Source organism: Alligator sinensis, unplaced genomic scaffold (assembly GCF_000455745.1).
Source record: "Alligator sinensis unplaced genomic scaffold, ASM45574v1 scaffold243_1, whole genome shotgun sequence".
NCBI classification, from domain to species: domain Eukaryota; kingdom Metazoa; phylum Chordata; order Crocodylia; family Alligatoridae; genus Alligator; species Alligator sinensis.
In genome coordinates, this window is record NW_005841841.1 from 690351 (window position 1) to 717937 (window position 27587).

At 42.8% G+C, this 27587-nt stretch overlaps 1 protein-coding gene across 2 annotated transcripts in view; it reads left to right on the top strand.

The window, feature by feature from the left end:
- LOC102375827 (amine oxidase [flavin-containing]) overlaps positions 1–27587 on the top strand; it is a 120534-nt gene that overhangs the window by 78922 nt on the left and 14025 nt on the right. For both annotated transcript variants that reach the window (XM_025204911.1, XM_025204919.1), the window contains 7 exons: positions 12631–12772; positions 13724–13873; positions 14544–14703; positions 16819–16915; positions 18293–18346; positions 25043–25100; positions 26408–26505. In XM_025204911.1, coding sequence (XP_025060696.1) covers positions 12631–12772; positions 13724–13873; positions 14544–14703; positions 16819–16915; positions 18293–18346; positions 25043–25100; positions 26408–26505 — 759 coding nt within the window. The remainder of the gene's footprint in view (positions 1–12630; positions 12773–13723; positions 13874–14543; positions 14704–16818; positions 16916–18292; positions 18347–25042; positions 25101–26407; positions 26506–27587) is intronic.

Consider the following 27587-nt stretch of genomic DNA (forward strand, 5'->3'; position numbering starts at 1 on the left):
GCAAATCTTCCATCTGCACAGGAATTTGGACTAGTTGCCAGTAAGGTCCCTTCCTGCCCTCAGGCTGTAAATTAATATTGCATCTGATCCAGGATTGATTTACATACACATCACCCTTTTAAGCGGCACTACTTCTCCTCTGTCAGTAGGTAGTCGGTGAGAGGATGCACCCTGACAGGGTTGGCCCTGGAATGAGCTGCAATAACCATATATCTATATATCTAGTTAATTTATTATTAAGGATTTTGGCTAAACGCCATGCTCCCAAAAACAACATAACAGACACAGAACCATAATATAAATTTAAGCAAAAATCTCTATCTCTGTCTCTGTCTCATTGCAGCTCATTGAAGGGCCAACTCTGTCAGGGTGCATCCTCTCACTGACTGCCTACTTGCAAAGGAGAAGTAATGTAGCTTAAAAGGGTGATGTGTGTGTATATAAATCAATACTGGATCAAATGCAACATTAATTTACAGCCTTAAGGTTGGAAGGGACCTTAGTCCCTTAGATATGCCTCGTAAAACGTACTAATATTTTTTTTTCTTGGGATATCCTGTGGTGTCTCTCTGTCTATCTGTTGCTATAGATATATATACTAGGGCTGTGTGAAGCTTTGGTCCCTAATTCAATTTGACGGAGATTCAGCCTGATTTGGTGGCTGAATCTCTGAATCTGAATCAAATCAGGAGACCCTTTAATCTTTCTGAATCGAATCGGAACCCTTGGAAACTATTCAGATAGATTCAGCGATTCAGGCATAGATGCAGCTTTAAATGTTTTTTCTACATAACTCAAGGTACCAGGTGGCTCATCACTGCTGCGATACTGGGGCAGATGGAGCGTCCCACAGGAGCATGGGGGGCTCCCCAGCACGCTCAGCAGCAGACCCGGAAGTGGACCAGAAGCACTTCTGGTCCGCTTCCAGATCTGCCGGGGAGCATGCTCGGAGGCCCCTCTGTGCTCTCTGGCTTGGCAACTGGTGCCTCCTGGGTCTGAGGGTGCACCTGGGGTCCCCCCATGGCTGATCGCCGAGCCAGAGGGTGTGGGGGGCCCCCCCAACACACTCCCCGGTGGATCTGGAAGTAGACCAGAATTACATCTGGCCCACTTCCAGGTTCGCTGACGAGCACGCAGTGGCCCCCCTGTGCTCCTGTGGGATGCTCCATCTGCCCCACCATTGCAGCATTCATGAGCTGCCTGGTACCTTGAGGTAAGTAGACAAAACATTTAAAGCTGTGTCTATGGCAGAATTGCTGATTATCCAAACCAGCACTGAATCTTCAGATTCTGATTTGGCCAAATCGAATTGGGGACAGTGATCCAAATCAACAAATCAAATTGCTGTCCCCAATTTGGGCCGAATCCAAATTGAATACGGCCCGTTTCACACACTCCTAATATATACGCACCACAGGATGTCCCAGGAAAAATATATTAGTACCTTTTATGAGGCATATCTCAGAGGGACTCGAAGCAGGACAGTGGATGTATACACATATATATATTTCTGAGACAGAAGTCTCACTCTTGGGACAACTGTGATGATTATTCAGAACCCAAAACCCTGTGACTTTTGCATCTTAATCTCAGCAAAGCAGTGTCTACAGACCCTCTGATTAGGCATTGGATCAATACTCTGCATTAGAAGGAGAGTGCACCTATTAAATCGCTAGTACCCATATTTTTGTGGCCCTTGGCAGCTTGTTTTAAAGACTCCTTTCCCAAATATTGTTTGACCAAATCCTGATACTTGAACACTAAAGTTTCATCCTTGTTTTTGAAAGGCAGAATGAAGAGAAAAGATCTTTCCTTGTATTAAGTAACTAAGTCTCAGCAGTTGGAGAGCATAGCCTGCCTATTTTTCTGTTCCCCGCACATTGCTGTAGATTTTGCTTTCATTTCCGCTGGGTAAGGCAGAACCTGCTCTCTTACCATGTTTCTCTCATATAATGCACACACCAATTTCCAGCAGGTGGTTTTTGGGAAAAATGTACATGTTGTACATGAGAAAATACAGTATTAGAATTAGAACAGGATGCAAAACAAATAGGAAAATACCTCACCCTCTTTCTCTAACTAGAAGCAACTTTTGAGATAGCACTGACATCCACCAGTTTCCTTCAAAATGTTTTCCTTGGCCAGCACTACAATCAGCTCATCAGATTATCCCAGCTCTCCCAGCTGTCCCATAGGAACTTTGCCCTAGACAAAGTTTTCCCACAAGAAACATTTCTTAAATACTTTAACATTCTCTACTCTTCTTTATTTTTTCGGTTCAGTTTTCAGGGAGCATGTGCATTATCCAGATGACTTCCTTTCTACAGGCAGGCATCTATCTATCAAAATAGGTGTCTTTCCTCATTCAGTATTTTATTAAAGAAGTATAGTAATATATATACCCTTGCATAGCATTTCTTTCTTCAGACCATATTTTTCCACTCTTCCTTTTTCTAAAGAGGGAGATAGATGCTTTTCAACTGTACTTTAGGTATTGTCCAGCCATTGTTTGAGGCTAAGTTATGCACACTAGTTATAGGTGTATCTTCTAGAAATTGGCTTTGTTTCTGAAAGCCACGGTTTCTCTCATGTGAGAATAGCTATTGTCTGGAGCTGAAGCTTACTAAATGAGTGTCAGAAATAAACTCACTACCCATCATTAGTCAATTTTTAAAAATACAGAAATACCAAAACCAATGATTCATGCAAACATAAAAATAATAACACTGAACATAGCTTAACAGTACCTGTAATTAGTGACCAAATTCCACAGTAGTAAATCCAAGTTGAGGAAATATCTGTGTGATACACATTGGGCATGTCTACATGTTTATTAATATGCAGTGCCTACTGTGCATTACATTTAGTACTTGTATAATCAAGTACCAGATAAATGCACAATAGGCTGCTATACTGTGCATTAGCATGATCACAAGCTTTTTTGCTGTGCACACTAATATGCAGTAGTATTAGGCTACTGAGCATTAAGTGTCACATATAGACATGCCCAGTGTACCCCAAAATTGATCTTGCATTTGGGTGTATCTTTGTCACCTGTATACAACACTCTCATAAATTCCCAAGTTTGGAGGATGAGGTAAGATGTTTTCTAGTTCTCAGTTCTCTCTCAGTACTGATGTAGTTTATGTAATGTAGTTTACTTTATATGTGTAAAGTATAAAATCAGTACTGTGTGAGAGTCCTGAGAACTAGAAAATATCTTACTTCGTGCTTCAAACTTGGGAACTTTTTGAATGGACCTTGGGCTTTCCAGAAATCAAAAGCAGTTACATTTTTGATGTTCTTGTATTGCTCTGATTATAAGTTGACAGTTTTTCGTTAAATATTGGGCAATGTCTTTTTCAAGGATCAACTGAAAATTGTGTCAAAGCCCAAATACAGGCTGATGATCAGGGGCCTATTTATAGGCTGATCTTGCATAGAAATCAAGTAAAATTTTTACAGTTGCTTTTGAGGGGAAGAAGAGAGGTAGACCTTTAATGCAGTACTTTAAGTAGGTACTTTTTAAGACAAATTGATAGTTGGCATCAGTGTTGAATCATGAAATTGAGTGTGTTAGTAGAGCATCAAGTTAAGATTTTGCACAGAATTAAAATAAAAAGGTATAAGGAATTATAAATATGGTTCTCCAAAGTAGTGTTAGCCTCCTGAACTAACTTGAGTAACTGTATAGCTTGTTCATTCTGCTTTTAATTATTCTCCACCCTGCTGCTGCTGCATCTTTTTAAAAAAAAACTAATTATAATGGAAGTATCCATGTCCCACATGCAAGTCAGATTAAATGAAGTGACATTTCATTTAGCGAGACTTGGATTTTATAACCAGTCTCATCAGCAGAATGTTTATCAGTTCACCAAAATGTTTGGGAGTGAAAGGGCTCAACTCTAGTTCCTGCAGGTTCTTGACTTCAACTTTTGATGAAACACAATTATCCAGTGTTGGGACAGATAATTTCCTCTAATAATCAGTACAAGCACAGATATGTAGCCCTCAAAATCATACAGAATTATTTTAATACCATATGTCTCCTTGTACTGTATATGGCGTGGAGAAGTGGACAGTACTGCTTACTGTGATGCATATATCATGGTACTTTTTAATGACCAGTAGTTCCAGAACAATTCAGATAGAAAAAAAATTCTAGTTTCATGTTACTGCCAAGCAGTTTTTTACAGCTACACCATTGGAATTGCTAAGTGAACTATTTCTTTCTTTAGGCGGGTAAAGCTATAACCACAGGATTACAGCTGTGATAGCAAAGGCCTGTACCCACACAAGTTAAAGGAATTGAGTTCCTTTTAATTACTGTTCAGTTATAAAAGGGACCTTGGCAGACAAGTTTCTTTGGGTAGATGTGATATCTTTTATTAGACCTACTAAATAGTTGGAAAAATTGTTTTTTGCAAGCTTTTGAGTATAAACACCCTTCTTCAGACATAAGGAGAGTCCTTTGGTGCTTGTATGTTCTCCTGGGTAGAATAATAACAATAATTAATACAAGAATAATAAGAATAAGTACAATAACAGTGTGCAAAATGCAGGTCTGTGAAAATGCAAATGTGTGGCAGTGAGGATCTGAGGGAATGGGAGATGGTAGGTTTTAGACAGGTGGGGAGGAGGGGAAGAAGGAATGTAGAACTGGCAATAGAATGTAGCTGGTAAAATGTGGGCAGGTTACCTAGGCTTATCAGATGGCAGGCAGGTTATAATGTGCCATAAATCCAATGTCTATATTTAGTCCATGATTTTTTTGTATCGAGTAGATTTATGAAATGAAGTTCGTAGGCTTGTCTACAAAAGGTGCTTTGTAGATTCCCTTTGAGGATTAGAACTGAGAGATTGGAGAGAGTGGTTCTCTTGTGGGAAGTGTGCACCTAGAGGTAATTGGGTATTTTTGTCTTTGATAGATTTTTTGGTGTGCGTTCGTTCTGGTGTGCAGTTGTTGTTTGGTTTCTCCTACATATTTTTCATCATTCTGTCTCAGTCTTGGCTTGCCACTGTTGCACAACATATGCATTGTAAAGTGCTTGTATTAATCTTTCATATAACACTCGCATCAAGATCTTATCTAAAACTTGACACCTTCCTATAACCCTTGATTTCATTTGTTGTTTTAGAAATGTAACCTAGGTAATATAATCCTAGGGCAGGACCTAATTTGCAAGTATTTACTCTAAGAAAAGTATTCAGGTTTACACTAGAGGGCTGTGATATAAATACAGTCTTTCTCAATGGGATCTTGACACCAACTGAACAAGAATGAAGATGAATGAAAAGTTTGTTTGAACTGGGCAATGTGTATTCTTGAGGTCTGGTAAGTCACTGTAGCATAGTGTCTGTTTAGTGCATGGCATATAGCAGTGGTCTTTTCTGTAGTTTGTGAAAAATATATAAAACTTCAAGAGGCTGGATGACTTGCATTGGAAATGATCCCCCACAAAAATCTTATGAAATATCACGTGGCTCTGGGCAGTGAGAATCACATTTTTTCTAGTCTGTGATCAAATATGACTAGATGTTTTGATTTTTGACATAGTTGTCAACCATTCTTAATTCCAAGATGCATTTCAGATTTTCTATACAAATTTAAGCTTGATCTGCCTTTTGTGATGAAGAATAAGGTTACATGCTGTAAGAGCTCCCCAGCCTTGGAATGCAGTGATCCAGAAGGATAAATCTCCATGCTTTTCTTTCATCTGAAAAATTGCTCAGACTTGCTTTGGTCTGGAGTTACACACTGGAATAACATTGTATGCTCCCAGTTGAAAGCAAGTAGGTAGGGGACTGGTGCTAGAGGGTGCAGGCAGCATGAGGGGGTAGGCATGGGGGGGAGGGCATTTTCAGATGAAATAATAAGGGGATTGAAGAGCTGAAGTACCAAAAATGATGGGAAAGTGGCAGATAATCATGGAAATTGGGTTTTAAGCAAAAAGATGATATGCTTGCAGAATATTAATAAATATATGTCCACTAGGCCTAATACAGTGTTTTTCAGAGCTACTCATATTTACAATATCTGTTAAAAATGGATAAATACAAGTTTCCTCATAATATTTGTATACTTCTAAAGAACGGAAGTTAGAATTTGAAGGAGCTGAGTAACTACTTCTCACTGTGCTTAAAAAAGAGGAGATATGTATTCATAGGTTTCATACTATAGATATTGATATGCACATAGTTGCTCGCTCGTAACAGGTGGTTAGTCACTGTGCTGCAAAGAGCCTTAGATCCTAACACTCCCTGTTCTCAATTAATTTTCTTGAAGGAAAACAGTAACTGATTATTACAAAGGATTATAATAACACAGGAACAAGAACACTTTTTGTAGTAGACTGAATTCCAAGTTTCTTCTGTGTTGGACAGCTGCCTCAAGAAATAACTTTCTTCTCACTGAAAAGCCATTATGCATCATTCATAAATGCCTAACTGGAGGCTTAAAACTTCACACAACACTGAAAACATCTTCCCTTGTTCCTTGCAGAATTACTTCTTTTCTCACTTACTGTAATTTAATTGAATCCAAGATAACTTTGAATTTAAAATGAGCCCCAAATAATTTGATTCTGTATCTGGAACATTTATTAATTTGTTGTAATTTTCTATCTATAGAATATAATAATAGAAGGTCAATTTAAATTTGTCCCCCCATGACTGCAGTGGGGCAAACAGCAGTAGGGGGAGCCAGGTGTTGGGGAAGGCAGGCAGCTGGGTAGTCAAGTGGGAGACCCTAGCACTTCCCTCTGCCTCCTTACCATACACTTGCCCCCCAGCTGCCTGCCCCCCAGGTGGTGACTGCATGCTGCAGCATCCATCCTCTCTGGCACTTGCTTGTGCCTGTGCCCCTCCCATGCATGCTCTTTCATGGTGCCTGCACCCTCTAGTACCAGTCCCCCAACTACTGGCTCCACCTGCTCCCCTACTGCCTGTCCTCCGTTTTCTAGGCTAGGACTGGATCTGCTGCCACTGTTGCATGGCTGGGCGGGGGCTGGAATGCCCATGTAGTCGGTGCACTGGAGCTGGAGGGTAAGTGGTGGCAGGGAGGAGTGGGGGGAAGGCAGCATCAAGGGAAAGGTAGCAAGAGAGGGGGGCAGAGGCATTTCAGCATAGAGTCAGTGCAGGGGTGAGAGGGCAGCTACTACAGATCCAACCTCAAGCTTGAGTCAGAACCAAAGTTGCAGTCACTTGGCCTCCCACTTGTCTTGGATTTGAGTACAAGAGCCTTACTTCCTATTTTAAATGTGGGGAAAATACCTCCTCTTGGATTCAAGTAAATACAGTACTTTATTGGGAACTAGTTGGAAGGATGCTAAACAACTGAAACATATTTGTTGAGGCATTCAGTCACTACTGCACAGAAAAATGGTAGTGCTTTTATTTCAGCAGCTTGCCACATACAAATATTCTCGTGTTACTGGGAATGTGCATAAAAGCAGGTCAAAAGCCAAGCTTCCCTGGAGTGCAACTCTGTCCTTGCCTTTTACTTCACAGAAACATGCATCTTCCCTCCTTACTGAAAATGTAGGTAATCCTACTGAAGGACTACATGGGGAAGAATTAAAAATAAATTTGTTTCAATAATAATTTTTCTTTTTTTAAAACCTCCATTTAAAACTAAACCAAAAGGGAAACATTTACATGACAGGATTCTATACTGGCTTTGGAGGTTGACAGTTAACAAATAAAATACTCACAGAGACTCATCTGGCAGATGTTATATTATTGACTTGAACATCTGCTTTGGAGACATGGAACCTCTTGTGGCCTTATAAAATCATAGAAAATGGGGGTTGGAAGGGACCTCAGAAGGTCATATAATCCAAGCCCCTGCCCAAAGCAGCACCAGGCCCAACTAGAGCCTCCCAGCCAGGGCTTTGTTGAGCCAGGCCTTAAAAACCTCCAAGGGTAGAGATTCTACCATATCTCTAGGTAACCCATTCCAGTACTTCACCACCCTCCTAGTGAGAGAGTTTTTCCTAATATCCAACATAAACTTCCCCTCCTACAAGTTGAGACCATTATTCCTTGTTCTGTCATCTTCCTTTTTGTAGTATGACATGGGACTTCTTATAGTCAAACTAATGTGCAGTGTTAGGTTAATTACTTTTCAGTGAAAGAATGTTTGAGCTCACATTTACCAGAATTAGTGTACGTCAACTTAATCCATTGCAACTGTTTTTTGTCTGCTCTGTCCCACAATGAGTGGAAGCTGAACTATGGTAATTTAGCAGCTCTTTCTGTCAGGAATAAATTTGCCTAGTTTAGCTTCCAGTTACTTTGGTGTAGATTGGGCACATGAAGCAGTTTTAAGGGATCAACTGTGCTTATAAGCAGTAAGTCTGCTCTTTTAATTCCACAAGATTGTTTCATATGTCCATAACTTTTTCACCTACGCTGAAATCTTGTAGAAGTTCTTGGATCTTAATAATTCTTAGTAGACCTGCCATTTTTCTTACCTCTGAAATCAAAACAGAAGGTAGAAGACAAAACTGTGACTGTGCTTTAGCTACAGACTGCTTTTACTTGTGATGTTTTTCTGTCCCTATGCTCCTTACCAGGGGCCATTGCAGATGCTAAGGACCCCAATGTGCAGTGCAGTTACCTAGCTATGGAAAGGACAGCATAGTTTCTCTTTGGTCAGTCTTTTATGTGAATCTGTCTAGAGAACTGCCTGCTTCAATTCTTGAAGCCATTCTGTCTCTCTCTCCAAACATGGTTCTTATGTGTTTTTCCTGCCAAATGAGAATTTGGTAGGTTCTCTATTCTGTTAGTGAGAGTCCCTCTAGAATGAGGACAGTACAAGGGGGGAACATTCACCATCCACCCTAGACTTTCTCTCAGACTGATGGTCACTGTGGAACTGTGCTGTACTGTTCATAAGCAGCTCCATTCTCACAGAGTTTAGGAGCTGGACATCAGAGGACACTATGTGGCTGGTTGAAGGATTGGTGAAGTAGAGGCAGTCAGTAGTGGAAAGGACTGTACGTCGCATGGGTGGTAGAAGGAAGGCTGGAGATGAGAGCTCTCAGAAATAGCTTCTAAGCAGACTATGGCTGTAAGGGCATTTGTCCACTGACTCTTGCCTGACAGAAAATTATCTCCAGACATTAGCAGTAGAAAGAATAATCTTTCATTGGACCCTATGCCACTTTCAGCAAGTCACTTCACCACTTTCCAGCAGGTTATTTACCAATATCACAGGAGTGTACTAGGATTGGCTAATTTTTTTGCAGAGTTCTTTGAAATTTTCCTATAAAAAGCATTTTTTCAAACAGATAGTGGAAGTTTCCCAATCACAAGCCCTGGCTCTCATGGGTGATTTCAATCCCCCCAACATCTGCTGCAAGGGCAATACAGCAGTACATGGGCAATCCAGGAAGTTTTTGGAGAGTATTGGGCACAACTTGGTGGTGCAAGTGCTAGAGCAGCCAACTAGGGGCCATGTTCTTCTTGACCTGCTGCTCACAAACAGAGATGTATTGGTGGGGGATGTAGTAGTGGTGACCACAAGATGATTGAGTTCAAGATCCTGAGGAAAGGAAGGAAGGAAAGCAGCAGAGTAAACCCCCTGGACTTCAGAAAAGCAGACTTCAACTTGCTTAGGGAACTCATGGGCAGGATCCCCTGGGAAGCCAGACTGTGGGGGAGAGGAGTCCAGGAGAGCAGGCTGTACTTTTTAAAGAAGCCTTGCTGAGAGTGCAAGAATAACCCATTCTGATGCACAGCAAGACTAGCAAGTATGGCAGAAGACCAATTTGGTTTAGCATGGGAACTCTTCAGTAAACTAAATTACAGAAAAGAAGTTTATTATAATTGGAAACTTGGCCAAATAACTAGGGAAGAAAATAAGAGCATTGCTCAGACATTCAGGGATGAAATCAGGAAGGCCAAAGCACAACTGGAGTTGCAGCTAGCAAGGGATGTGAAGGGTAACAAGAAGGGTTTCTATAAGCATGTCAGCACCAAGAAGAGGATCAGGGGAAGTGTGGGTCCCTTACTGAATGGGGGAGGCAACCTTGTGACAGAGGATGCAGAAAAGGCTGAAGTGCTCAATGCCTTTTTCACCTCAATCTTCACAGGCAAGGTCAGCTTCCAGACTACTGCACCTGTCAGCACAGTTTGGGGAGGAGGTGAGCAGTCCTTAGTGGTGAAATAACAGGCTGTTTATAAAAGCTGGATGTGTACAAGTCCATGGGGCTGATGTGATTGCAGAACCATTGGCCATCATCTTTGAAAACTCATGGTGATCAGAAGAGGTCCCACATGATTGGAAAAAGGCAGACATAGTGCCCATATTTAGGAAAGGGAAAAAGAAAGATCCAGGGAACTACTGACCAGTCAGCCTCACCTCAGTCCCTGGAAAAATCATGAAGTAGATCCTCAAGAAATCCATTTCTAAGCACTTGGAGGAGAAAAGGGTGATTAGGAACAATCATCATGGATTCACTAGGGGCAAGTCATGCCTGGTCAGCCTGATTGCTTTCTATAATGAGATGACTGGCTTTGTGGATGCTCTGTGGAAGCTCTGGTGGATGTGGTGTACCTTGATTTTAGCAAGGCTTTTGATACAGTCTCCCACAGCATTCTCACAGGCAAGCTAAGGAAGTATGGACTGGATGAGTGGACTGTAAGGTGAATGGAAAATTGACTGGAGCATCAGGCTCAGAGAGTAGTAATCAATGGCTCAATGTCTAGTTTGCAGCCAGTATCAAGTGGAGTGGTTTTGTTGAATGTCTTCTGTCGGGGCCGAGGAGCTGTGGCCAGCAGCCCGGGCACGTGGGCCGGGGAAAAGGTCAGCACGGCGAACTAGAATTAGGCACGGACACGTAGAGGTTGATTAAAAATTATTTTACTTACACCATAGATGGTCGCGGTGCAGGCAGGAAAACTTTCTTGAGTTGCAGTTACAAAAAAGAAACCACACATGTGGAGTTTGCTAGGCTCCACCGAAAACACACGAGTGGAGTTTGCTAGGCTCCGCTAAACAAACACGAACAGAGCTCTGGATACCACTCACGGAGTTTGCTAGGCTCCGTGGACCGTCCGAAATGAGAGTCCGAAAGGTGACTCTCCACAAAAGCGTGCAGGGTGGGGTACGTCGAGGGATCGTGCGGTGATGGGGAGAGGCTAGAGGTTGATCAGGCCCCTGTATCCTCCTGTAAGGCACACACGGAGTTTGTTAGGCTCCACAGCGTGCTTAGAGCTCTTCACAAGATGGATGTGAAGTCCTCCTCCTCCAACTTGGGCGGAAACTGCTCAAGCCTCTTATATGGCTAGCAAGCCAATCGCTAGCCGCCCCGCGGGAATAATTTAGAAACAGCCAATAGTGGGAAACAAATTTACATACGGGTGGCGGGAACTCCTTTGCACCAGGGTTTTCTCTATGCAACTGAGAATTGCACTGTGCAAAGAAAGCTCCTTGTGGCGGGAAATAATTCTGCAGTGCCGAAGCACACAAAATCATACCCTTTGGGTCATGACATCTTCATCAACACCCTGGAAGATGGCATAGAGTGCACCCTTGGCAAGTATGCAAGTGACACCAAGCTGGGGGAAGTAGTAGATAAGCTGGAGGGTAGGGCTAGGATTCAGAGCGATTTAGACGAACTGGAGGATTGGGCCAAAAGGAATTTCATGATGTTCAACAAAGACAAGTGCAAAGTCCTGCACTTAGGCCAGAACAATCCCATGCACCAGTACAGGCTGAGGGCTGACTGGCTGGGCAGCTGCTCTGCAGAAATGGACCCGGGGGTTACAGTGGACAATAATCTGACTATGAACCAGCAGTGTGCCCTCGTTGCATAGAAGGCTAATGGCATACTGGGCTGCATTGGCACGAGTGTTGCCAGCAGGTCAAGGGAAGTGATTATGTTCTTCTACTCTGCACTGGTGAGACCACATGTAGAGTTCTGTGTTCAATTTTGGGCCCCCCAGTATAAAAAGAATGTGAAGAAATGGGAGAGTCCAGCAGAGGGCAACAAAAACGGTAAGGTGCTGGGGGCATGACTTGTGAGGACAGGGTGAGAGAACTGGGCTTATTTAGTTTAGAGAAGAGGAGGCTGAGAAGGGACTTCAGGTAGTTGAATGCTACCATTAAGTGGGGTTTAAAAGAGGATGGAGCTGGACTGTTCTCAGTAGTGGCAGATGACAGAACAAGAAGCAACCACCTGAAGTTGCAACAAGGGAAGTTTAGGTTAGATATTAAGAAGAAATTTCTCACTAGGAGAGCAGTAAAACACTGGAACAGGTTACCCAGAGAGGTGGTGGAATCTCCCTCCTTGGAGACTTTCAAGATCTGGGTAGACAAAATTTTGGCTGGGATGATCTAGTTGGGGCTGGTCCTGCTTTGGAGCAGGGGTTTGGACAAGTTGACTTCCTGCGGCCTCCTCCAACCCTAACTTCTTATGATTCTATGACTATATAAAAGGACTTATTTCAATATCCTGGCACTGTTCTTGTCTCATTAGATATTGAAGGCAAAATAACCCTTGACTCATTGAGAGAGGAGACCTGCAACACCCCCTTTTTTCACCATAAGTAGAGAATAAGGGGAAGTGATGGGTATTGTCCTGTAGCTTTTATATTAATGCTTTACTTTGGTCTCATATGCAGTGCTGCCAAGCGGTTCGTGACTTTGTTTGTGAATGTGGATGTCACCTCTGAGCCCCATGAGGTCTCTGCTCTTTGGTTCCTGTGGTATGTGAAGCAGTGTGGGGGTACAGGCAGGATATTCTCCACAACCAATGGTGGCCAGGTACAGTAAGTTTTCCATTTCATTTCTTGGCTTGCAGTGTGGCTTATGTCAGAATCCATTCAAACTTCTTTTCTTTGCTTTAAAAAAAAGAATTAGCCTTGCTCAAACACTGCACACTGCTACAATAAGAGTGTAATCAGACTCCTATGGTGTTCAGTTTACATAGAGGGAGTACATGTCATTGTGTGATATGGTTCAGGCCTTAATAATGTGGAAGGCTGTTCTTTTGGCTATGGCACTGCACTGGGGATCAGATTTGGGCTCAGTTTCTGATTCCAGTTTCTACTCTGACTTGGGGCAGATCACTACCCTCTCTGGCGATATCGTTCCCTTGTGCACTATTGGTCGCAGAAACCTCTGTCCCTTAGCCACAGTAGCCTGATAGGCCACTGATGCTAAAATAGAACTTTGACCTTTTTTCATACTGAAATGGACATACTTGGCTAATTTCTAATGTGTGTATTAGTTTAGGGTTTGTTTCACGCTTTCAGAATTTTCTAGTTAAGCCAAATACTGCTGGACAGATTTTAAGACTGTGCTACTTGCCATATTTTATTTTTTTGAATACCCACTTCTTATTTTGGCCATCGTTTGTCCTGTTCATGAGCAAGTTTGCAAAAGAGAGAAGACTGAATCTAGCTGAGCATTTAAAGTTGGAATCCTTCCAAAAAATTTGGATGATCATTTTCAATCTCCAAAACTAATCTGGCAGTTGCAGCACAAGAGGCTTTCTCCTGAGATTTCTGGTTTCCATTGCTTTAATGGTGATTAAATCTAGCAAAAGTAGTGGTGTACAAAAAAGGAAGGCCGTTTCCAGAATAAACCACCTAACTCTCCTAAGGTAAAAAAAAAAAAATAGGCCTTGGTTTGTTCTGTCTTGAGTAAAGGTTTCAGATGATTCATGATTTATCTAGTCCAGTTTGCTTATCTCACATTATTTTTATCTTTCAGGAGAGAAAGTTTGTTGGAGGCTCTGGTCAGATTAGTGAGAAGATAATGGAACGATTGGGGAACCGAGTAAAGCTAGAGAGACCAGTAGTCCACATTGATCAGTCACATGAAAATGTCATAGTGGAAACCTTAAACCATGAGATTTATGAGGTAATTATAACCCTTGCATTCATGAAAATATTTGTTCAAGAAAGCTTTTAAGGCCTTTAATTGCTCTGTTTTGTCTTCTCCAAAGTCTTTTAACACACAATAGCAGAGAATAGAGCTACAGTAAATCAATGGTCACATTTTTCTGAGGCTTGGAACAGGTCCCTGAGAAGCAGAGTGCTGAAAGATGTACTCCCATCATTCTGTCACTCTCCTCATTGCACTGCATTCAGTTAACTTCAGAATAAAAAGACTGTGTTCAGGGATGGCAATAGAAATGCATCTTGAGGGTAACATTTTTGCAGAATTATTTCAGGTACCACATAAAGAAACAATTAAAAAATCAGTGTGTTGGACCTTTACAAAAGGAGTAGTTTGGCCACTGGATTATTTCAACCATTTAGAAAAGGTCGGCTGCAGATCACTAGATCAGATGCTTACATATTGTTTTGTTTGTTGGGTTGGTTTTTTCATTTTTTTTGTTGGGTTTTTTTTGTTTTGGTTTGGTTTTTTTACAATTTTTACAACCAGGAATTCCTGAAAGTTTTGTTATGTAACTCTTGTACTATGTTGGCCAGACTTGCCTTTGACCTTCCCAGGTTTCTGCCAAAGAATTGTAGCTATGATTAAGCACTGAAGAGTGCATTTAGTTTACATGCTATTTCTTTTCCAGGGTAAATATGTTATTAGTGCCATCCCCCCAGTTCTTGGCCTGAAGATTCATTACAATCCACCATTACCACCAATGAGAAACCAATTGATTAACCGAGTTCCTATGGGTGCAGTCATTAAGGCCATTGTGTACTACAAAGACACTTTCTGGAGGAAAAAAGGTATTGTGTTTTGATTGGGAGGTTCTTTGTATTATCAGAGGATACAAGAGTCCGCTTTATAAAGGAAAGACAGGCTTGTCTTAAAGGAGATTTCATAGCTTTCCAGTAACTTGTTTGAGTGTCCTAAGAGAAGCAGAGAAAATGACATGAGGAGAGAAGGTGGAATGCACTGGTATTATTCCTTATTTATCTTCTATGGGTCTTCATTTACATCTGGGAAGGAGCCAAGTTTCTGCCATTAGATACATTAACATAATGGTACACTGGATGCATTTCACAGAGTTTTTATGACATCTACTGCAGATCTGTGATGACTTTATCCTGAGACCATTGTGTAGCTACCATACTGTAGCTATATCTCTTAGTCTACTATTGGCTTTAAGGGTTAAGCCAGGGTTATTCAACTGACAGCCTGTGAGGGGCCAGCATTTGGCATGCAAGCTGCACTCATCCTGTGAGCATGCAACAAGCAGCCCATGGGCCCTACTGGCTGCCTCTTCTGTTGCCACTCAGTGGGGGGTGGGCCCAGTAGTATGTGTGTCACTTGCGTAGTAATAGGTAGGGAAGCTGCATGCTGCCAACCTGGCGTGTGTGGTGGGAGGCGGAGCTGGGTGCTACTACTCCGGCCCATGTGGCAGGGGGCAGAGCTGAGGAGCATGTGCAGCCAGCCCAACCCATTCAGTCAGGGAGATCTTGGGGAAGGCTGCCCCTTCAGTGTGCAGCCTATGCAGTGTGAGGACCAGGGTGGGCTGCACGCAGGTACCATGTATGGCCCCTGACCGTGCCCTGAGTTAGGATGTGTTGGTACTTTTTGCCCATTAGAGGCTTGCGGGTGTATCTGCAACAGATGACTGGAAAGATCCCCACCCAGTAGTCTAAAAGACCTGCTGCTTGATGTCATGAATCAGAGCAGCCGCCGGCAGCCGCTTTCTGACTCCCACCGGAGTGTTTAGATTTTTGACTTGACAGGTGGGTAATTAATGGATGGAGTGAAATTAACCAGGCACAGACGTGTGTTGGTTGCAGGAGATTTTACTTACGCCGCCTAGGAGTGAAGCGCGACGCAGGCAGAAGGCTTGCTTTGTTTACAATCGAGCGTGCGTATCTGGTTACAATCGATGTGCGTGACGAATGAGATGCTGTGACCAAACTGACGAGCCTGCAGGGGGGGTTTTGGGTACGTCAGGACCGCCGATGGGGAGTTATTGGTGGGTGATCAATCCGCCAAGTTACTCTGCTGTGTGTGTTCAGAGTTCTCCGATTTGGGCGGAAGTGCAAGCTGGTTTTGTTTGTGTTATAACCAATTGATTTAAACCATGTCATTTGGCTTTAGTTGAATCTCCAATTATATAGCATTTTTCGCCAGGGTTTTATTTCAGGGTTTTATTGCAGGGATGCTCTCTTTTTTTTTTTTTCTCTCACCCTGACCAATTGTCAGGATTTATGACAGGGATGTTTTCTCTCTCTCACCCTGGCTAATTGTAATGCATGCCAAGCTAGGCAGGCCTGAGTTTTGTTTCTTGTTAGCAACACAGGCTTAAGTTTTGGTTTTTTTGCTAGTGACATGGGCATAGTTGCTTTTAGTTATGACACTTGAATGCTGCATTAATAATTCTTGTACCTCCACTGTGCTTTCAGAATAAATGTACAAGTGTCCTGATATGTCTTATATCCAGGATATCTGATGTGCTTATCTTTTATGAGTGCTTTGTTCAATATGTTCAAAGCAATTGAGCATCTCCAGTATTTGAGAACAGCGTGCTTTAGTGCACTTAATAAATCTCCTAATTATGTGAATTACAAGATAATTGCTTTTCTATGTCAAAAATTCAATTATGTGAAATCCCTTATGTTGTTCTTCCATTTCCAGGATATTGAGAAGGGATTGTTAAAGAACCATGGGATCTAAACCATCTCCCCTTGCTAGAGTGTAGTATTTCTCAGAGCCCTACTAATAGCACTCAGTCTCTGGTAGTACAATGCCACAGGTCGAGGGAATGGTGGAATAAACTTTTATCACATTGTTTTGTTAATTTGGGATGGGTTTTTTCTTCCTATTTCCTGCTCTTTCATAGCTCTCAGGTTCTAAAATAAATTCTCATATGTGCTTTGCAGGCTACTGTGGTACCATGATCATTGACGATGAAGATGCTGCAATTGGTCTAACACTTGACGATACCAAACCTGATGGCAGTGTTCCTGCTATAATAGGGTAAAAGATAATATGGACAGTGAAATGCTACTTGTTGATGTTTTTTGATTTGGGAGATGCTCAAAAGTAGAAACAAGTCGTTGAACGTAAAACCTCTGATAAACAATTAAGTAGAGCTAATCAAAAACTCTCAACTATATCTCATATCTGGTAATTTTTTTGTCCAACTATTTAAGAAAAACAACATTTTCTTGCCTTTTTATTTTAAAGTTTTTTTAAAAAAATTGTTGGTAAAATATTTTTTTAAAAAGAAACATTTTTCTCTATTTTTTTCTCCCCATCTCCATTCAGTGGTAAACAGGGAAGAAAGGAAAAACAAAATAAAAACCTTTAACGTTTCTCCAAATATTTTGCCCTCCTTTAAAGGTTTTAATGAAAAATCAACAAGCTTTATTAAAATGGATTACATTCTAAGAAATGTGTAGGTTTTTTAATTAATCAAAACTTATATTTGTGGTTCCTTAATAAAGATATTGAATCATTCTCCCAATTCCACTCCATGCTTCAGAATTCTTTGTTACATATGTACATGAACTACTGTATAAAATGTTGGGCACCATAAAACAGCTCGTACAGCTTCAAACCCTGGCCCTACTGTTGTTCCCTGAACAGAAGAACCAAAACCAGCAGTCTGCACACTACCCATTCTGTGGCACTTAGCTGGGAAGGAAGGGTGTGGACATGGGCCTGATGAAAGGTGACTACACAGGTATACCAGTCATTCTGCCTTTCCTTCTTGGGTGGAAGAGTGTACCCATTTCAGTGGGTGCTGCAGTCCTATAGCTATGTTACCACGCTGCTACATACAGGGAAAAATCTATCCTCTTCCCCTGTACCTCAGTCCCAGTGAATATCCCTAGTGTGCAGCCACTAGTGACTATGCTGGAAATTGAGATTAAATCCTGCCAACTGGAAGGCAAGTTTCTAGTCAGAGTTCTTGGCAAAAAAAAAAAGTATTTAAAGAACTGGCAAGTGAACGCTAGAGAGAAACAGAAGACTGAACAGAACCTGGCATCAATTTAGCTCCTTGCTGATCCTGGTTTAAAGTGTACAAGTATATGTATACAGGGGGCGCATCTACACATTCATTAATGAACCATAGTTATTGCGCATTAGGTTTATTACTTGTATAACCAAGTACTAAATCAATGCATAGTAACTGGCACTCTAAGGCAGTAGCACCAGCGCATGGCTTTTTTAACTCTAACTGTGCAATAGCCTAATACTACTGTGCATTAGCGTATTGGCATCATTTTTGCCCTACACGCTATTGCATAGTAGAATTAGGCTACTGCGCAATTAGTGTTGTGTAGATGCACCCAGTGATGATGTGAAAGTAACAGTATTTTTTTGTTCTTTTTCGTAATTTATTTTTAGTTTTATTCTTTCTCGGAAGTGTAGAAGACTGACACACCTTACAAAGGAAGAAAGGTAAGAACAACCTTTTACATGGGTTCTAACTGTCAGAGGCTTTAAATCTCTCTCTCTCTACACATAACAGACAAAAAGTTCCTTTTAGTAAAAATCCCCATGCAATAATTATAGGGAAGTTGGGTGTTAACTAAGCACAGTGCTGTCACTTTAAAAGAGAAACATTTCACCTTGTTCCCAGGGAAACCATGCCTAGCCTTCATCCAAAACGGCAGCAAACACAGTCACTTCTAGCTGTCATCTATAAAACATTGTGGGCTAAATCCTTAGGCCCTCATGTGACTGCTTTGAGGTTGTCAGGCAGTGGAACGTAGCCAAAGAAATAGAACAGCTGGGGTTCCCTTAGCATAAAGGAATGCCTAGTGGGCCCAACGCCAGCTCATGCTCTGTACTGCTGTTCCTATGGCCCTACATAGTACCCTGGATACATTGTGTGTGTGCCAGGTATAGGAGGGCCTAAATGAAAACATCCTAATGATCCTAGTCCTGAAGGCCATTTCAGCGCCTGGACACTAGTTCAGCATTGAAACTGCTCCAGTTCTATATCATGGGATGAACCAGCACACAGAATTGGGATGTAGAAATGTGGCAGAAAGCTGCCCGTACAGAGGAAACACTCTGGAAGATCTACCCCCTTGTCTTGTTTAAGCACATTTTGACTTACAGCAGACTGTTAGTAATTAGCAAGACTAATGTTCCACAGCAGGCCTGAGGGGAAGCCCTATTTAAAAATGCATAGTGCATGTTCAGACTTCAAAACATGGGTGTAACAGGTTGTATGTCTCAGGGCCTGCAGCTCAGCTCCAAGTGACAAGCAAGTGATTGCAGGCCTGCCTAGGACGACTGGGCCAGCTGATGGGAATAGTTGGCTGGCCCACAGGAAGTTAAAAGGCTCCCAGGGAAGGGAGCTGAGAGAGAGAAGGCTGGGAGACAGAAGCTGTGGCATTGAGCTGCAGCATTCTCTCTGAGTCTGGGAACGGACCACCGTGTGAGTTAACCCTTTACTGTCAATGTCTTCATTTGCTTGATGATTTACGGTTTGTGTTTGTTTGCCCCAGGGGACAAAGACTGTGTTATGTAAATGGACAACCTGCTACAATGGGATACCATGTCTCCAAGTAGACATGATGATGATAATGATAATGTCCAACCTCACTGGAACAGACTGTCATCCTGGGATCAGCTAGGAATCTCTGTAGAAATGAGATAAGTAGGGAACATACAGAAGGATCAAATGGGGTCATTATTCCCCTAGGACTATTAAAATGGCAGTGTTGCACCATAGAACTTCTTTTGTTTTGGCAGGAACAGACCACACATTCTGCACCCACTTTTAAGCTCTGAGGTAGAACTGAAATAGGTAACTATCTATAAAAAGCTTTGCAGGTAGTTTGAAATCTACTGTGCTTAGCATTTCAATCTATCAACAACACTAAATGCTGTTCCATGCCATGTGTCAACAAGTTAAGTGCAATTTAACATTCAACAGCACTTGAAAGCAGCTTACTGTTTCTGTGTAATGAATGGATGCCTCATTATTTATAAAGCTGCCATAAGATGAACCACTGTGTCTGAGAGTATTGAGAATTAACAGGATTATCTGACTGTAGTTGCCTAAGGTTAACATTTAAACAATGGTATTTGGACACTTGTCTTTGCTGATTGAAAATCAAACTGCTAATGACTTTTATATAAGAAGGGGTGACAGTGTACTCTGTGCTTGGTACAACATGTCTGTCAGGAAAAAAGTCACTCAGTCTTAAGGCACATCTCTTATGCCTCAATTTAATCCTCTACAGGGATGGGATGCAAGCCAAGTGGCTGGGCAGGAGTATCTCTGCACTCACCTATGAACTCAGCACTTGGCTTCCCCAAAACAGGCTAGATTCAATCCATCATAAGTGACTCAGTGTATTTCCTGGGGTCCAGAAACTTTGCGTTCCAGGGACTCCCTGTACGGAGCATACCAGGAAAGCCAAGGCTGCAACTGAACTCCAACTAGCTTTGAGCATCAAGGACAATAAAAAGTCCTTTTTCAGATATGTGGGGAGCTGGAGTCTATATAGGTACTTTGCGTCGGTCTTTCATCAGTCCCATGGGACGCCCATGCCTGCTACGGGACAGGGAAGCCCGGGTGAGGGTGATCCCCTGCCCTCCATTAATGCTGACTTCGTGAAGGAACATCTTGAGAAGCTGGATACCTTCAAGTCAGCCGGCCCTGACAATCTTCACCCCAGGGTACTCAAGGAGCTGGCGAGCATCATAGTCCAGCCTCTAGCACGGATCTTTGAAAACTCTTGGCGCTCTGGTGTAGTGCCCGAAGACTGGAAGAAGGCCAGTGTGGTGCCTATCTTCAAGAAAGGGAGGAAAGTGGATCCAGCTAACTATAGGCCCATTAGCCTGACTTCTATCCCGGGGAAGATCTTAGAAAAGTTTATTAAAGAGGCCATCCTTAATGGACTGGCCGACGCCAACATCTTAAGGGATAGCCAGCAGCCAATTTCTTCAGCACCCTTGGATGAAGTTCATTCGGGCCCGCTGATTTGAACACATCCAGCCCCTCCAACTGCCCCTTCACTAAGTCTGCGCTAACAGTTGGTGGGCTGGTGTCCCTCCTGTGTCTATCTATGATCCAACTGGGAGATGTGCCTTGGTCTGTGTCTAGAAATGCAGATGCAAAGAATTCACTGAAGAGCTCAGCTTTGTCCCCCCCTGTCTGTCACCAATTGCCCTAGTTTGTCCTGTAGGGGTCCTAAGCTACACTATGCCTTCCTTTTGCTCCCTATATACCTGAAGAAAGACTTTTTGTTGTCCTTAATTTTTGTCACCAGCCTAAGTTCTAATCCTGCTTTAGCCTTCCTACCTGATTCCCTACAAGTGCGAGACAGGGAGGTATACTCCTCCTCGGTAGCTACCCCGTTTCCACAGCCTATATACCACTTCCTTTGCCCTTAGGCTTTCCTGGACTTCCCTGTTCAGCCAAGAGGGCTTCTTGACCCCTTTGCCCCCTTTTATGTGAAATGGGATTATCTCCTTCTGCACTCATAGGATCGCTCCCTTGAGGAACAACCACCCTTCCTGGACCCCCATTTCGCCAATGCTCTTGAGCTTTAAGACATCACTAACTAATCTCCTGAGAACATTTTAGATGCTTCTCAAGCAAATCCCAGGACGTCATTCTCCCCTTGTACTCGGCCTTGGTGAGGCCGCAGCTGGAGTACTGCATCCAGTTTTGGGCTCCACAATTCAAAAAGGATGTGGAGAAGCTTGAGAGAGTCCAGAGAAGAGCCACGCGCATGATCAGAGGTCAGGGAAGCAGACCCTATGATGACAGGCTGAGAGCCCTGGGGCTCTTTAGCCTGGAAAAGCGCAGGCTTAGGGGTGATCTGATGGCCACCTATAAGTTTATCAGGGGTGACCACCAGTATCTGGGGGAACGTTTGTTCACCAGAGTGTCCCAAGGGATGACAACTAGGTCGAATGGTCATAAACTACTACAAGATCGTTTCAGGCTGGACATAAGGAAGAACTTCTTTACTGTCCGAGCCCACAAGGTCTGGAACAGCCTGCCACCGGAGGTGGTTCAAGCGCCTTCATTGAACACCTTCAAGAGCAAACTGGATGCTTATCTTACTGGGATCCTATGACCCCAGCTGACTTCCTGCCCTTTGGGCAGGGGGCTGGACTCGATGATCTTCCGAGGTCCCTTCCAGCCCTAATGTCTATGAAATCTATGATTGCCTGAGAGGCTATGACAACTCTTCAAATCTGAAATGTCAGCTGAAATAGCCATCATAATGGGATTTTACTGTAGCTTGTCTGCCAAAGTAAGGATGCGAAATCTTCCTCTGTCTCCCACCAATGCATCCCTGGGACACAGCCTAGTTACCAACTACAGTGGGCCAGATTGTGGCCTACCTTGCACAGTTGTGCAAAGGAACTTAGGGGTATCAAGCACTTCCTTTCCAGCTCTTGCAACATGAATAGTGGGGTAGGTAGGAGAGCTGTCTCCATGGGCCGTTCCCATCCCCTCCTCCTGCATAAGTGGGTGGGAATAATAAAAGTTGCAAGTATGCATGGCTTTGGCTTCATCTCCAACTCATTGTCTAGCCTAGCCATGCCAGGGCAATGGGAAGTACACGGCACCATGTACTACCTCTGCAAAGGGAGGAAGTACATGGTGCCATGTACTTCCACAGAGGGAAATCAGCAGGTAAATTGTAACTCTTACCAAGATGTCTTCTGGACTGCTTTAGGTGCAAAACACCACACCTTAATTATGGCTTGTGGAAAAACTGCGATTGAACCTGGGACTAGGAAATGAGTATATCATACACATTTAAAAACATGGATATGCTACATTTACTGCATGTCCAAGTAGAATTTTTGGGAGTAGTAACCAGCCTGGATGTTGGCATGTAGATATCCTGCATCCTGTGAATGGAATGATAGCAATAGACTTTCCAACTATAATTAATTTAAAACACATAAAGGTGAGGGCTTGGGTGTTTGTGAGTGGAAGGAAAACCTGCAAGGGCTCAGTAACAATGCTAGGAAGAACAGTCAAATAAGTTCAAGAGTTAGCTAGAATATTTTTACCACCAGTTCTCAATCCTTTGGAGGCTACATATTTTCTAGGATTACATTGATTTATATAATGTCTTTCAAACCATTTGGTAGCTTGGCAACATGGAAGATGCCATTAAGCTGAAGGTTAATATTTACTTATGGTTGAGCTATTTTAAAATCATCTTATCTTTGCAATTTAATTAGCAAAAGGTGGTGGATAGCTTCTCGGAGTCCCATTGCTGTTTTCAACCATGAATGTCCAGAGATCTGCAGGGAAGGGAAAATTGGCAGCTTTTGTTTAACACCATGGCTGGGGTAGGTGGGCTGTCAGTGCCAGTATCACTTCAGTAGGCTGAACTGGCAGGGGAATTTGGAAGAGAATCTGGCCTGGGCCTTTGTGACACAGGAGATGGGGAGAAGGGTTGGTTGTTTTTGTTTGTTTGTTTGTTTGTTTGTTTTTTGCATGCATGAAAAGATGATTAATCATCAGTTTTTTTCCAATGGCTGTCATTGGCTCTTCCCTTTACCTGTCCCCGCCCCCACCCCCCTCCCCCTGACTGCAGTGTGACTTCAATATTCATGCATTGCAGCTGTCTGAGGGCCCCCTAGTGTGCATTAGAGATACTTAGCATGCCTGTGGAGCTGGAGAGAGAGAGATTTAGAATAGTTTGTGTTTCAGCATCGTGCATAGAACCACACAGTTTTAAATAATATTAGCACATCCCAGGTATAGCACACCCATGCTGACGTAGGCAAAACTCCATGAACTGCAGAAGCCCATCTGTTTGTTCTCAGAATTTCTTGGGTCTGCTTTCAGAAGAGGCTGATTCCTCAAAAGGCCCAAAAGGAAAAGTAACAAAGAACCAAATCTTCTTCCATGCAAGAAATCCATGTAGTTGGGTTTTGCACAGTGGGATTCTGTGAAGATGGGTTGGGAAAGAAAAACCCCTTGGGGCACAGACCAACAGGGCAACTACTATCTCTAAACCTGTGCTAGCTTCTTTCTGTATCTATGTGGTTCAGAGAGAAATAGGCAGTGAATCTGCATAGCTGTATAATATGTATAATGTGCATAGTTGTTTGACATGCTGGCTCTGTCCCCTCTCTTCCTACTCATTGCTTTGACACCTCCTGAAATCAGATGATCATGCATAGGATGAGTTCCTATCATTTCAAAAAAATAGAAAAAAAGGCCAATGGTGTACTAGGTTGTATTAACAGGACTGTAATTTGCAAATCAAGAGAAGTGATTCTTCCACTCTGTTCAGCACTGGTGAAGCCTCCAGTATGCCTGGAGTACTGTGTCCAGTTTTGGGCCCCATGATTCAAGAAGAATGTGGACAGACTGGAAATAGTCCAGCAGAGAACAACAAAACTGATTATAGGCCTGAAAAGCTTGACTTATGAGGAAAGGCTGAAAGAACTAGGGTTACGTAGCCTGGAGAAAAGGAAACCAAGAAGGGATTTGGTAGTGGTCTTCAAATACCCTAACTGCAATTACAGAGGTTAGAAACGGGCTTTTCTTTGGGGTTGTAGGGCACAGGAACAGTAGCTATGGCTTCAGGCTTCAACAGAGGTTGAAGATGTGTTGTTCTGCTACAGAATGAGTTATATTCATGGATCCATGAATATAGAGATGGGAGAGGTTGGGTGGAGGGGGCTGTGTTAAGAATGATTCTTTGAAATCCTAAGTAGTCATAATCTTTCTTCTCATCTCTCTGAGAGAACAAAGATCAGCATAGGCTGTCTGACAAGTGACAAAAATGCAGGAACAGACGGACTGTTCTTGCCTGGAGGACTATTAAGATTATAGAACCCCTGTATAATATACAAATTGGAGATGTTAGTCGTATTTGGGGGAGCAGTATGCACAATTACATGGAAATCTGGCTCTTATAAAATAGACCATAACAGTCTATTGAACAAATGTATTATTGTATCTTTTGTAAAGTACAGAACCCCCTCCACAAGCTCTCAGTAACTGGAATAAATTATTTAGGCCTACAAGTCTTTATTTCAGTCACCATAGGAATGTATCAACAAGGGATATTTATCTTTTTTCCTTTTTCTTTCTCTGTTTTTAGTGTTTAAATCATTTCTGTATTTTTTTTTTTTTTTTTTTTATAGGAAGAAGAGGCTGTGTGAGCTCTATGCAAAAGTTTTGGGATCAGAAGAAGCCTTACATGTAAGAATATAACATGATGTATAATGTTAGTTTCCTTGTTGCTATCGGGAGGTATGGTGTGAAATTAGAATGTAGTGGTTAGATCAACGTTCTTGCCATTCACAAAGGAATCGTATTCTGAGAACACTTATTAGGATATACAAGAGAGTAATAAATCTACAAATTTCACTTCACATTTTACAGAGAATAAAATTACATTCCTGTGAAGCAATTAAAATGCAAGAACTCTATTTGAAACAAGGTTCTAAAACCAAAGTGTTATATTCAGTTTTATTATCTAATAAATCTAAATGGGTTTCAGATGCTGCAGGACTGGCTTCTTCATCCAATCCAAATCTTAAGCCTATAGTGCATAATATTTCTGGTCTCGCTGACTGCCCACTCCTATAGCAGCCTCTACCTTTGTTTCTTTCTATCATTCCTTTCTCCATAATGGTAACTAAATGATGGGTTTCCTTTGATAATTTATTTTATATTAACATTTTTTTCTTATTAAAGGCAGTTTTAGGTATGTTAAATTTTTAGACACAAAGTACAATAATACGTCATTTTAAATGCAACAGCAGAGCACGTGGAGCTATGGCAGTGTCAGATTTTATATATGCAGCCAATAAGTAAGGAGCAAACTAGCAGTAAACCTTTCTGGTTGTAATAGATTATAGTTCTGTGGTTCCTATACAACTTTTCAGTGAGCAGGTGCACTTACATGAAATAGAGTGGGAGTTATGTCTGCTTATACCAGAGGCAAATTTGAGTGTGTGGCTATCCACTGTTCACAACATTAGTTTCTCTACACAGGCGGATTAGGAGGAGAAGGTAGAAACAGACACTGTCTGACATCACGTTTGTACTATTCTTATGCCAGCACAAATGGTGAGCAAATAGCCATCCCTACTGTTTGTTGCTCCACTAATGTATGGAATCCCTGGGCAAGCGGAACAAGTTACCTATTGTCCTGCATCAGGCCCCCTGCCTGATACAGGACAGCGGCCCATGTGTGTTTCACCCAGTAAAGTGGATCAGCTTTGGCAGGAAGCATCTCATCACAGCTGATCCACTTTGTTTGACATCTGTTTTTATGCAGAGAAAGCCAGTTAGCTGTGTTAGTCTGAAGTCAGCCAGAAGGCAGGGCAGGGTTCCAGTTTTAGCTAGGAGTATCTGGAATTAAGGTTTATATCTGGTCCATATTTCCTGAAGAGACTTGTTAAGTGTACTCATACACTACTTTTTGCTTCTGTTTCCTTAATTTTACTGTCCTCTGATATTTATTTGCCTGCACCTTGAGTTTCATTAACTCTGTCTTGCAGCCAGTGCATTATGAAGAGAAGAACTGGTGTGAGGAGCAGTATTCTGGAGGGTGCTACACTGCATATTTCCCACCAGGGATAATGACTCAGTATGGAAGGTACAGTATTTTGCTAAAAGACTCAACAGTGGGAGGATAGGAATGAATTAATAAATAACTTGAGCACAAGTCAAAAAGCCTGGCAATATTTTTCTCCCCCACTTGTGGGGCTATGTTTTTTGTTGAAGGACCGTGATGTCAATGTGTACTTTCTCTTTAATCTTTAAAGTACAAATAAATAGATTTTTGTGGCACAACAGATAACTTTTCATGAGAATTTTGCACAGTAGGCTTTTGAGGTCAAGGATTGGCATTATCATTATGTATTTATTTTATTTATTTATTTTAATTTCTATATTTTGGAATTTCAAAACTCCCAAGTAAGGGACCAGTCCTGCTGTCATCAGCTACCCAGAACCTGGGCTAGCTGCAAACATCTGCCTCTCTGCCCCAGCTGCCTCCCAGCCCCAGACCAGGCCCTGGGCTCCGGGGGGGCAGCCACGTACCAGCAGTGCTTCCTGCTGTGCTGCCCTTGCCGCTTCTGCAAAGCAGCGTTGGAACCCGGCGCGGCAGGACACAGCAGGGGGTGTAGAAAGCTGCCTGCACCGAGCTCCCTGCTGCCCTGCCACACTTTCCCTGTGTGTACGGGAGCAGTGTGGGCAGCAGCGCAAGGTGGTGACCCTCGCTGCTGCCCCAGTCTTCAGGGGAAGTGTGGCAGGGCAGTGGGGAGCTGGGGACAGGCAACTTTCTGCATCCCCTACTGTGTCCTGCCATACTGGGTTCCAACGCTGCTTTGCAAAAGTGGTGAGGACAGCACAGCGGGGAGCATTGCTGGTATGTGCTGCCTCCCAGGAGCCCGGGGCTGGGTCTGGGGCTGGGAGGCAGCTGGGGGTGGTGTCAGGGCAGAGAGGCAGCAGATGTTTGCATCTGGCCCAGGTTCTGGGTAGCTGCTGATAGCCATGGAGCCTGGGCTGCTTGCAGCAGGGCTTGCATGGGAGCAGCACAGGCTCCGTGGCTATCAGCAGCTATCCAGAGCCGGGGCCAGCTACAGCCAGGAGGCTACAAATGGCTGCTGCCCGGCCCCGGCTGTCTCCCAGCCCCAGGCTCTGGAAAGGCAGCAGGTGCCGGCACTGCGCCCATTG